We start from the raw sequence: 11,790 nt of genomic DNA, 5'->3' as shown, positions 1-11,790 counted from the left end.
ATGTGTTTATGTTCACCGGGGTCACGTGACAACATCTCCTCGTTGAGCCGAGAGTGTTTAGTTCCCTCGGCGTTGACTCGCAGGCAGCAGCGGAGGCGTTGCTAAAACTACCATCACGTTTGAACCATAAAATATGAGCCCAACAATTGGAAGTGTGTGAAGTTTGTACTGGAATACTCATCAGCCACTGTGAGAGCAGGTGTCACTGTGTGAGAGGCTGTTTAAACAAAAAGGCAACCAGGTCCGACCTCCATGAATCGGTTTATTGAGAGCTGCAACAGTCTGCTTCTGACACAATCACCACACGTGACAGTCACATGACGAGGAAACCATCAGAGAAGAAGGCTACGAGGAAACGTGTCCAGCATGAACAGTTGCGTCTGGGTTGAATAATTGAATAATAACTAGAATTAGAATAAAGCACTTGATGGTGGAAGGAAGTTCTTCACTTTGGATCGATGGTCAACTCAGTTGTCCACGATGTTCTGTTCGTAAAAAGTGTCATGCATTTTGTTAGTACTGTGTACTAGTGTTAGTACTCTATACACATACACATGAGGTACTCTTTGGATTTACAAGTCACTCCAGGTTTCATGAACATGTTGAAGGTGTAAAGGCCTCCCACAGTGCTCGGTCCAGACATGGCGGTCATCAGCCGCAGCACCGCTGAAAACGAGAAGGTGTTTTTACAGCTCGGCGCCGCTCGCGATGTTGCTGCAGTCCCAGTGTCTCCCAACAGTCAGACAGGGTGTGAACGGTTCAACACCAATCAGGTGTGACACCCGGCAGACGCCAACTCACCACCGGCGGGTAGAATCCCAGACAACAGCAGGGACAAACAAACAAAACCGTTTCCCCAAACGGAGACTCGGATGCATAAATGCGGTGTAATACAACAGCACACACGGTTCCATTTTATCAGCATAAATACAACAATAGAAATAAGGCCCTCTCTGTGTTTCTGTACAGGTAGTACTTTAAAAAAATGATGATTATCTAAAATAAAAGCCAGTTCCATAAATCTGCTTCATGATGGGGATTCTCTCACGCTGAGATGAGCTCAGCAGAGGCCACGTTCAGTTTAGCTTCCTCCCCACACGGCAGTGCAGTGGAACTCCCATGATACAAGTACACACAGTTACTACCTATTCTCCCCTTGACGGACACACAGACAGCAGTAATACATGAGGACAAAAGGTTTGGTGTCGCTAGTTTGGTAAATTATGGTGCAGCGGAGCAGGAATGAGCCCTGAAACCTGGAGATCAGCCGGCGGTGCTGGACGTCCGGGTCCCTCGTCTCAAAGACAATGAGTTCTTGGTTTAAAGGGAACAAGAAGGAATGTGAGGCTGATTCCTGACCCTGGTGTTGCCTCGGCAACAGCCACCTCACCTGGCCCCAGATCCTTCCTGACCTGAACCACAACTGTGACCAGTCCACGTTCTGAGGAGGAACGCGGACTGGTCACAGTTGGTGCTGTAGTTTCACACGTGCAGGTTTTTCAGGACAAACGTGCGGCCTTGTCCACGCCACAGGACCCGGATCAGGCCTCACCTCAGCTGGCGTTGGTGCTTCTCACTTCATTTTGTTTTTTTGTTTCATAAATGAATTTCACGATTGGCTTCTACTTGCAACCTTGTATCATCCTCAGCCAGCGACCCCGCCTAAGGGCGTCTACCAGCAAGAGTTGAGCGCCGCTGCTGCAGGGGTTAAGTCTGGTTCCCGTTGGCTGCCTCCTGAGGGTAGATGAGCAGGGTGGAGTCCAGGTCCAGGCGGAAGGCCGGGTACAGCGGCTGGGAGAACGGACAGTGGAAGGTGTGAAGCAGCACCACTGTGTCCGACACGCTGTAGAAGGACAACGCTCCTTTCTGCCGTTCCAGAAAGACGCCGATCCTGGGGCAGGGCGGTGCCGCCACCGTAGTCTTGCGGTTGTCATGCCAGGCAGCATAACCGGTGTTGGTGCACCGTAGCCGCCATGAGTTCTCGTTGCGCCCCAGCAGGCAGGGTTTCCCACCGCCCTTGCGTCCGATACCACGGTAGGTGACGCCGATGTCGATCCACCCCCCTCCCCTCCACTCCACCTCCCAGTAGCTGGCGCCACCGAACTGGCCCTCCCTGCACAGAACCTGGGCCACTGAGTCGAAACGCTGAGGGTGAGGGGGGTAGGACTGGGGCTCCTCACCACAGTGGGCACCCTGGGGCCCCTCCAGGAGAAGCAGGGTGGGATGGGCCGTGTCAGGGTCCAAGGACAGACGACAGGAAACTGAGGAGGCACGAGAGAGAAAGAACCAGACGTGAGAACCCTGGAGAAGAACTGGAACAGCTGGAGTGATGGATGGATGGAGCAAAGGATGGAGCGATGGATGGAGTGATGGATGGATGGAGCGATGGATGGATGGAGCAAAGGATGGAGCGATGGATGGAGTGATGGATGGATGGAGCAAAGGATGGAGCGATGGATGGAGTGATGGATGGATGGAGCAATGGATGGAGTGATGGATGGATGGAGTGATGGAAGGAGTGATGGATGGAGCGATGGATGGAGTGATGGAAGGAGTGATGGATGGAGCAATGGATGGAGCGATGGAAGGAGTGATGGAGTGATGGAAGGATGGAGCAATGGATGGAGTGATGGATGGATGGAGTGATGGATGGAGCAATGGAAGGAGTGATGGATGGAGTGATGGATGGATGGAGTGATGGATGGAGCGATGGAAGGAGTGATGGAAGGAGTGATGGATGGAGCGATGGATGATGGAGTGATGGATGGAGCGATGGAAGGAGTGATGGAAGGAGTGATGGATGGAGCGATGGAAGGAGTGATGGATGGATGGAGCAATGGAAGGAGTGATGGATGGAGTGATGGAAGGAGTGATGGAAGGAGTGATGGATGGAGCGATGGATGGAGCGATGGATGGATGGAGCAAAGGATGGAGCAAAGGATGGAGCGATGGATGGAGTGATGGATGGATGGAGCGATGGATGGAGTGACGGAAGGAGTGATGGATGGAGCGATGGATGGAGTGATGGATGGATGGAGCGATGGATGGAGTGATGGATGGATGGAGCGATGGAAGGAGTGATGGATGGAGTGATGGAAGGAGTGATGGATGGAGCGATGGATGGAGTGATGGATGGATGGAGCGATGGAAGGAGTGATGGATGGAGCAATGGATGGAGTGATGGATGGAGTGATGGAAGGAGTGATGGATGGAGTGATGGATGGATGGAGCAAAGGATGGAGCAAAGGATGGAGCAAAGGATGGAGTGATGGATGGATGGAACGATGGATGGAGTGATGGAAGGAGTGATGGATGGAGCGATGGATGGAGTGATGGATGGATGGAGCGATGGATGGAGTGATGGATGGATGGAGCGATGGAAGGAGTGATGGATGGAGTGATGGAAGGAGTGATGGATGGAGCGATGGATGGAGTGATGGATGGATGGAGCGATGGAAGGAGTGATGGATGGAGCAATGGATGGAGTGATGGATGGAGCGATGGATGGAGCGATGGAAGGAGTGATAGAAGGAGTGATGGATGGATGGAGCGATGGAAGGAGTGATGGAAGGAGCGATGGAAGGAGTGATGGATGGATGGAGCGATGGAAGGAGTGATGGAAGGAGTGATGGATGGAGCGATGGAAGGAGTGATGGAAGGAGTGATGGATGGAGCGATGGAAGGAGTGATGGATGGAGCAATGGAAGGAGTGATGGAAGGAGTGATGGATGGAGCGATGGAAGGAGTGATGGATGGAGCGATGGAAGGAGCGATGGAAGGAGTGATGGAAGGAGTGATGGATGGAGCAATGGATGGAGCGATGGAAGGAGTGATGGAGTGATGGAAGGATGGAGCAATGGATGGAGTGATGGATGGATGGAGTGATGGATAGAGCAATGGAAGGAGTGATGGATGGAGTGATGGATGGATGGAGTGATGGATGGAGCGATGGAAGGAGTGATGGATGGAATGATGGAAGGAGTGATGGAAGGAGTGATGGATGGATGGAGCGATGGAAGGAGTGATGGAAGGAGCGATGGAAGGAGTGATGGATGGATGGAGCGATGGAAGGAGTGATGGAAGGAGTGATGGATGGAGCGATGGAAGGAGTGATGGAAGGAGTGATGGATGGAGCGATGGAAGGAGTGATGGATGGAGCAATGGAAGGAGTGATGGAAGGAGTGATGGATGGAGCGATGGAAGGAGTGATGGATGGAGCGATGGAAGGAGCGATGGAAGGAGTGATGGAAGGAGTGATGGATGGAGCAATGGATGGAGCGATGGAAGGAGTGATGGAGTGATGGAAGGATGGAGCAATGGATGGAGTGATGGATGGATGGAGTGATGGATAGAGCAATGGAAGGAGTGATGGATGGAGTGATGGATGGATGGAGTGATGGATGGAGCGATGGAAGGAGTGATGGATGGAATGATGGAAGGAGTGATGGAAGGAGTGATGGAAGGAGTGATGGAAGGAGCGATGGAAGGAGCGATGGAAGGAGTGATGGAAGGAGCGATGGAAGGAGTGATGGATGGAGCGATGGAAGGAGTGATGTACTTGTTGTCCCTGAACACCAACGAGAGCTCAGCAGGAGTCACAACTGTGGCAAAATGACATCAAGACATTGGTTTCTGTCTAGTTTTTAATTATCAGAGAGTTTTTTTGAATCCTCAACGCCTCCAATGTTTTTCTGGTCGTGGTTTCATGATGAATGTTCAAACATCAACTGTGCAGGTTAGCGGGTCGCTCCTCTGGCGGCGTTCTGGCTCTGAGGGAATACGTGACACTGCTCCTCAGACCCCATGAATTATTGACCACTAACACGCTCTCCTGTCATCCCCCGGTTCTGCTGACACACCTGCTCCGATGTCATAAATACAGAACGGTTCTCATGTATCATTGACGAGGTTCTCACGTTTCTCAGCACTCAGCAGAAGACAAACGACAGGATGGAACAGACGGAAACAAAAATGAGATGCTGGGTGGTCAAAGAGAATGGAGGCACAGGAAATGATGCAGAGAGGAAGTGAAGAAGGACAGAAACCTGAAGGAAGGGTGGGAGTGGAGGGAGGGCGGAGGAGCACAGGAGCAGCTGCTTTGTGAGGGAACTGAGAAATAAGAAGGAGAGAAGCACTTACACCTGAGGAACGCTGCTCTCATCCTCTGATCAGCCGGCTGCATCGACAAGGAGGTCAGGGGGAACGAGACCGGCGCCGCTGTGACGGGACAAAATCAGTTACAACGTTTCCACAGCCAAAGAAACGGGTTTACTAAACTCACGAGGGGGGAGCTGCAGATATCTGAGAATATCACAACTTTCTGGAGACTTTTCTTGAGGATTTACAGGATTAAAGCAGACAGGAGAGAGCGGAAATCACCAGGAAAATTCCAGACATGAACAGAAAGGTTTGGTGGTCTGATGAGACACCTCTTCCTTCAGATGAGCTTTGTAACTCCATGTTGTTGAGAGTCCCTGGATCACCAAACACCTGAACACGGTGTGACTCCACAGAGTCCAGCTCATTCCTGTTAAAAGTCTCCAGCTCTCCTGCTGAAACACTCGCACGTTCCCTCAACGCCAGAGACGAACATCCCAGGCTGAATCAGCCGAACCCGAGAGCGAGTGACAGGAAGACAACCAAGAGAGTAAAACAGGAAGTAGGAAAGGTGAACATGAAGAGTTTGAGATGTAACGGTCACCACCAGGCCCCCCCGCTGATACACGGAGCTTCAAATCATGAGATGAAGCCTTGGTTTCTTCAAGAGTGGAGAGGCTGATCCAGCACCAGCGGGCGGAGGAAGGCCATCGCTACGCTTCATGGGCGAGTGAGCGAGGGAGCTGAGAGAGAGAGGGAGTTACAGAAACGCCCAAACGTACCAAGCGTGGACGTTTGCACACTCACCCCTGCTGGGATCTGTCCCAGCCGACAGCGTTTGCTGAGGTTTGGAGTTCTGGGCACCGAGACGTCGTCCTCCTCCCCAAAGTAACGGAGATGAAGGACACGTTACACATTTGAGTTTTGGGAAACCCCTTTGTTTGTTTGTTTGTTTGTTTGTTTGTTTGTTTTAGCAATGACAAAAACTCGGCGGTCCATCCAGAGTTTGAGCTGAAGACAAACAAGGACAGCAAACGTGGGTTCCTCCTCTCTGGGGAGTTCCTCACGTTCCCTCCTTGTTCCTCAGCTGAGGAGGGAAATATGGTGGCGGTACTCCTTCCTCTCTGGGATGAAGAGGAGGACCTCCAACCTCTTCTGTCAGCGTGGTGTTTTTGTGAGTGTTTTCTTGATAAAAATCTAGAGAAGTGAGCGTGGAGAGGAACACTGGCACCGACCGAGACGCAGGAACACGACCAGACGGAGCCTGAGGGCTGCGAAGCTCCTTAGAACCGACACACATTTGTAAATCTTTGGTTTGTGGAAACTGTGCAACAAAATATTCAGCATGAATTTGGCAGGTTGGAGTTAAAAATCAAGAACAATACTTTTACCAGACAGGAAAAAAATTAAAACAAGGTTCAAACTTTTTAAGTAAATGTCACGGAACAACTGGCAGATTTTAATACAAAGAGAATGATGAGAAAGGTGCAGCGTTGTGTGTGTGTGTGTGTGTGTGTGTGTGTGTGTGTGTGTGTGTGTGTGTGTGTGTGTGTGTGTGTGTCTTACCTTTCACACACTCTCCACCAGACACATAGTTCTCGTTAACTGGAGGACAAACAGAGGGAGAAGCTCTTGTGAGGCGTTCATGAGCTCCAGCGCCTACGTGTCTCGCCACCTGCTCTACCTGCGCGGCTGATCCTGTCCACCTCCTCCCTGCAGACCTCCTCCACGCGGCTGCGGAGGTGGCTCAGCTCCCTCCTGGCGCCACTGAAGGCCTCGGTGGGCAGGCTGAGGGCTCGGGGGTGTCGGGCGGAGTTGACGCAGACGCACAGCAGCGGAGCCGCCTGAGTCGACAGAGAGAGGAATGAAGCGCCTGCAGCGCACGGTGACGTTTCCCCTGAAACCTCATCGATAGCGGCGAGCTGTCAGTTTGTGCTCCTCTAACCTGCAGACCCCCCCCACCCCCCCCACCACCAGCTCTGACCGCCTCCACGACACAACAGGACTTCATCCACGTTCATTACATAATTTCCCTTTTGGATGAATAAAGCAATCTCTCCATCCATCAGGAGCCTGTGGAGGACTAGATGAGTAGCACTCGCTGGATGGAGCTCATCAACTTCCTGTCTGACAGATTCATGACGCTGCTTCGCTCGCTGGCGAGACCCAACAACATTTGACTTCATCTTGCAACCGATCCCCGTTGACTAAACCTGTCTGAGACGTATCATTTTAGCTCTGGACCTCTGCTTTGAGCCCCACCTCGCCTGCGTGTCTCACCTGCAGGAAGTGGCTGTGGTCGTCAGTCAGCAGGAGCCGGCTGATCTCCTGGTCCCTCCTCCTCAGCTCCTCCAGGTCTTTCTCCAGCATCTCCATGTCACGTTCGGCCCTCCCAACCACCGCTCGCTCCTTGGCCTCCAGCCTCGCTCGCACCTACGACACACAAACGCCACTTTTGTCCCTTTTCTTTTTAAACACTCGGCAGAAAACTTGAGTCTTCGTTGGAACCTCCGTCACCTCGGCCTTGGTCTTCTCCAGACGAAGCGACATGTCAGCAAACAGAGCCTCACTGTCCTCCAACACGGCCGCCGCCGACACCTGGGACACACATGCACGTGCGCGCACACACACACACACACACACACACACACACACACACACACACACACACACCTCCAGTGATATAGGGTACCTGCCTTAATAATGCCTCATAATACTCAGATTAACAGCAGGTTTATGTGTACTTTGACACTCGGCAGTGGAAACTCTTGAATCTGCTTCTATCCTGAACAGTAAATATCCTGCATGTGTCAAGTAAATATCCTACCTGTAAAAAGTAAATATCCTGCATGTGTAAAGTAAATATCCTGCATGTGTAAAGTAAATATCCTGCATGTATAAAGTAAATATCCTACCTTTATAAAGTAAATATCCTGCATGTGTAAAGTAAATATCCTGCATGTGTAAAGTAAATATCCTGCATGTGTAAAGTAAATATCCTGCATGTATAAAGTAAATATCCTACCTTTATAAAGTAAATATCCTGCATGTGTAAAGTAAATATCCGGCATGTATGAAGTAAATATCCTGCATGTATGAAGTAAATATCCTACCTGTAAAAAGTAAATATCCTGCATGTGTAAAGTAAATATCCGGCATGTATAAAGTAAATATCCTGCATGTGTAAAGTAAATATCCTGCATGTGTAAAGTAAATATCCTGCATGTATAAAGTAAATATCCTACCTTTATAAAGTAAATATCCTGCATGTGTAAAGTAAATATCCTGCATGTGTAAAGTAAATATCCTGCATGTGTAAAGTAAATATCCTGCATGTATAAAGTAAATATCCTACCTTTATAAAGTAAATATCCTGCATGTGTAAAGTAAATATCCGGCATGTATGAAGTAAATATCCTGCATGTATGAAGTAAATATCCTACCTGTAAAAAGTAAATATCCTGCATGTGTAAAGTAAATATCCGGCATGTATAAAGTAAATATCCTACCTTTATAAAGTAAATATCCTGCATGTGTAAAGTAAATATCCTGCATGTATAAAGTAAATATCCTACCTTTATAAAGTAAATATCCAGCATGTATGAAGTAAATATTCTGTATGAAGGAAGCAGGTGAAACCCATTAATTAATTAAAGTCAAGTCAACAAACAGAAACTTGTATTTGTAAGTAAACTAAACTTCCTGTTCGTTAAAAGCTTCACTTTGGGCTCCAAACGTCGATCCAGGATTCAGACGTGGATTCTTATCAAAGAATCTGGATACAAAAAAACACACCACCTTCTTACTTCCCAAAAACCTCCAACTTGAGGGTGATACTGTGACATATTGTAGTACTTTTTGTGTTACATCATTGCTGTCAAGTATTTTCTACAACAACAGTGCAGTTAGACAGACTCAAACTGCGTTTCTGTTTTGAGAAGTTCTTTGTTCATATTATTTCTCACGTTGAGAACCTGACCTTTGACCTTTCAGTTCATTCTTGGGTCCCTTGGATATTTGTGTGGTTTCAAGTGATTTATAGTGGCTGTGCGACAACACGAGGATGCTTCCTTCGTACACGTCACGAGCTGAATGCTTGGAGACGAGGCACAGGGGAGGCCGGCGGCGAGGCTTCCCTCTGAGGGGGAGGGGCGGAGCAGACGCCACCACTTAAATTAGCTCTGCGATGGAAACTGATCCGATATCTCTGGTGAGGCGGCGTGTTTGTGTTGAGCACTGAGGTCAGGCTGCCAAGCCTGCTCACATTTGTCTGAAGGGGCTTTACACACCGCTGGTACTGACTCCACTACACACTCACACTGCTGGCTCAGAGGGTCTGACACTACTGCAGTATTACACAGAGGACTGCAGTACTCCTCCAGTCCTGAGGACTCGCTCGTGGGACACAGTACCACACTAATAGCGGCCTGCAAAATGAGCATTTAATCATAAATATAGATGAACACACATTCCTAATATAGATCTAGTATGTGTGTGTGTGTGTGTGTGTGTGTGTGTGTGTGTGTGTGTGTGTGTGTGGGGGGGGGGTCCTAACCTTGAGGGACCCCAAGCTTTGTTGAAACTCCTCCAGCTCTCTCTCCCCGCTGCTGATCGTCCCCTGAACCTTCCTCTGACACTCCTGGAGCCGGACCTGACGGACGGAGGGAGGGACAATCATGAGAGTGACGCTCCTGAGCGCACACACCCTCCACTCCAGGGACCACAATGATGGAGAAGAGGGTCCTGGAACTACAAGTTTTTTATTTTTTCCTCCAAATTTGTGAAAAAAGCTCACGAGTAACAGATTTGTTGCTGTTTCCTGCTGCTGAGCTCAGAGGAGACCTGGATGAGAGTGTCAGATGTCAACAAATCAACAGTTCACAGTTTAAGTTATTCACCGCCTGGCTCAGGACCCCTGGGAGATCCTCCAGGACCCCCCAAGAACCCCCAGGACCCTCCAGGACTCTTCAGCTTCGAGTGATGACAGCCTTGGTCCCGTTAGAACTTGGACACCCTGGTGAACCTGAGACCCTTAAAACCCGGATCGTCTGAGGAACTTCAGGTTCCTGACCCCTGACCCCCCGGGCGCGTGTCCCACCTGTCTCCTGGCCCTCTGCGCGTCCACGTTGTGCACCTCCTCCTGGTCGGCCTCACACAGCAGACAGTCTCCGGTCCACTCCGCCGCGGTCTCCGCCTCGTCGCCGCCGCCGCCGCCCTCGGGCTCTAGACCCAGGCGGTGTTGGGCGCACAGCCGCTCCGCCGGACTCTCCACCGCGTCCACCAGCTTGTGCCGCCGCAGCGTGCCGACCTCCCGGTGCGGCAGGACGTGGAGCTCGCAGAAGGACGCCAGGCACACCAGGCACGACTTGACCGCGATCAGCTTGCTCTCCGCCGGGCAGAAGTCGCAGGGAACCTCGCCGACCCCCCGCAGGTAGAGCCGCGGCGGATCCGCGAACGCGTCGCTCAGCTTCAGCTTGTCCACCACCTCGGCGAGCACCGTGTTCCTCCGCAGCACCGGGCGGGGGCTGAACGCCTCCCGGCACTGGGGGCAGCTGAACTGGCCCGAGTCCGCTTGGTCCCAGTAGTTGTTGATGCACATCATGCAGTAGGTGTGACCGCAGGGGATCGAAACCGGGGCCCGGAGGACGTCCAGGCAGATGGGACACCGGAACTGGCTCTCCGTCACCGAGATGTTGGCCTGCGCCATGGCGGCGGGGGGTCTGCTCGGGTCTCCTCTGCCAAGGAGGGTCCTTCTGGCACCCGGTGGTTTGATGTGACGCGGAGGGAGGAGGAGGGGAGTGGTCGGTCAGGACCGGAGCGAGCTCTTCCGCAATGTCAAGCACCAGGGATTAGTTTGCCCCGAGACGGGCGCAGCAGGCAGGCTTCCTGACAGAGACGCATAGAGGCAACGCAGCCTCTTCTTTAGCTGTGGTTTCTATTTTTTATTCTGAGCGATTCAGAACCACAAGACACGTTACCAGCAATAACAACAATAAAATGAACTCGGAATATAACACACATAAATATTGTTTTGTTTGTGTTACACCGCATTGGTACTTTTGGATTCATTAAAAAATGTAAAAACTTTTGAAATCTCACATTAGTGAAGGAAATGTTGCTAAATCTTTAAAAGGACGAGGCTTCAGCTCAGCCCCACACCGCCATCTAGCGGCCAAACGATGCATGGCGTCTTTAAGAGGAGAAGTGAGAGAAGAGAAGAGAAGAGAAGAGGAGGACTGAAGCTCCTTGGAGGATCCGCCTGGGCTTCCTGGCTACTTTCATTCTCAGGAAGCAAATCAGCAGCACAGGAAACCAAATCTTCTCACTTTGCAACTAAAAGCTGGTCTCATTTCTTAGGGTTTCCTCTGGTTTCTGAAGCCACATCCCTGTGAGGCTCCCTCCTCACCTGTGGGACCGTGATGATCCACCAGTCCCAGTCCCTGAGTGCCCTCCAAGTCTCTGTTTGACTCAAAGCAGGTGAACAGACAAAGACCTGAAAGAGGGTCCGGTCCCTCGACTCCCCGGCTCTTTGTTGGGAGCGGGGCCAGGATGTACTCACTGTTTTTAAAGGGCTCTTTTCAGTCAGGCCGTAAGGCGATCCTGGGCCTCTCCTAGTCGGGGTGTGCCCCTGGGCGTCTCTGGTTTACCTGCGGGACCATGAGGGGGCAGGGCAGACTGGTTTTCCCTGGGCCA

General features: G+C 51.0%; 1 protein-coding gene across 2 annotated transcripts; it reads right to left on the bottom strand.

Annotated features, from left to right (window-relative positions):
- Window positions 1-232: 232 nt before the first annotated feature.
- On the bottom strand, window positions 233-11,393 carry LOC147258015 (E3 ubiquitin/ISG15 ligase TRIM25-like). 2 transcript variants are annotated; one of them, XM_086212326.1, is made up of 9 exons: window positions 10,196-11,393; window positions 9,653-9,748; window positions 7,615-7,695; window positions 7,378-7,530; window positions 6,782-6,941; window positions 6,664-6,702; window positions 5,905-5,976; window positions 5,140-5,217; window positions 233-2,261 (listed from the first exon to the last, which is right to left on the bottom strand). In XM_086212326.1, exons 1-9 carry the CDS (start codon window positions 10,802-10,804, stop codon window positions 1,708-1,710), a joined length of 1,842 nt encoding a protein of 613 aa, XP_086068452.1. In that variant the 5' UTR covers window positions 10,805-11,393; the 3' UTR covers window positions 233-1,707. The 2 variants fall into 2 exon arrangements, with proteins under 2 accessions (XP_086068452.1, XP_086068453.1); XM_086212327.1 differs by lacking the exon at window positions 5,905-5,976.
- Between the last annotated feature and the right edge of the window lie 397 nt (window positions 11,394-11,790).

The sequence above is a fragment of the Aulostomus chinensis genome, chromosome 8 (genome assembly GCF_037954235.1).
Source record: "Aulostomus chinensis isolate RoL2024-O1b breed Wild chromosome 8, RoL_Achi_v1.0, whole genome shotgun sequence".
NCBI classification, from domain to species: Eukaryota; Metazoa; Chordata; class Actinopteri; order Syngnathiformes; family Aulostomidae; genus Aulostomus; species Aulostomus chinensis.
The sequence above is the reverse complement of the archived record's forward strand: the minus strand, read 5'-3'. Positions and strand labels throughout refer to the sequence as shown.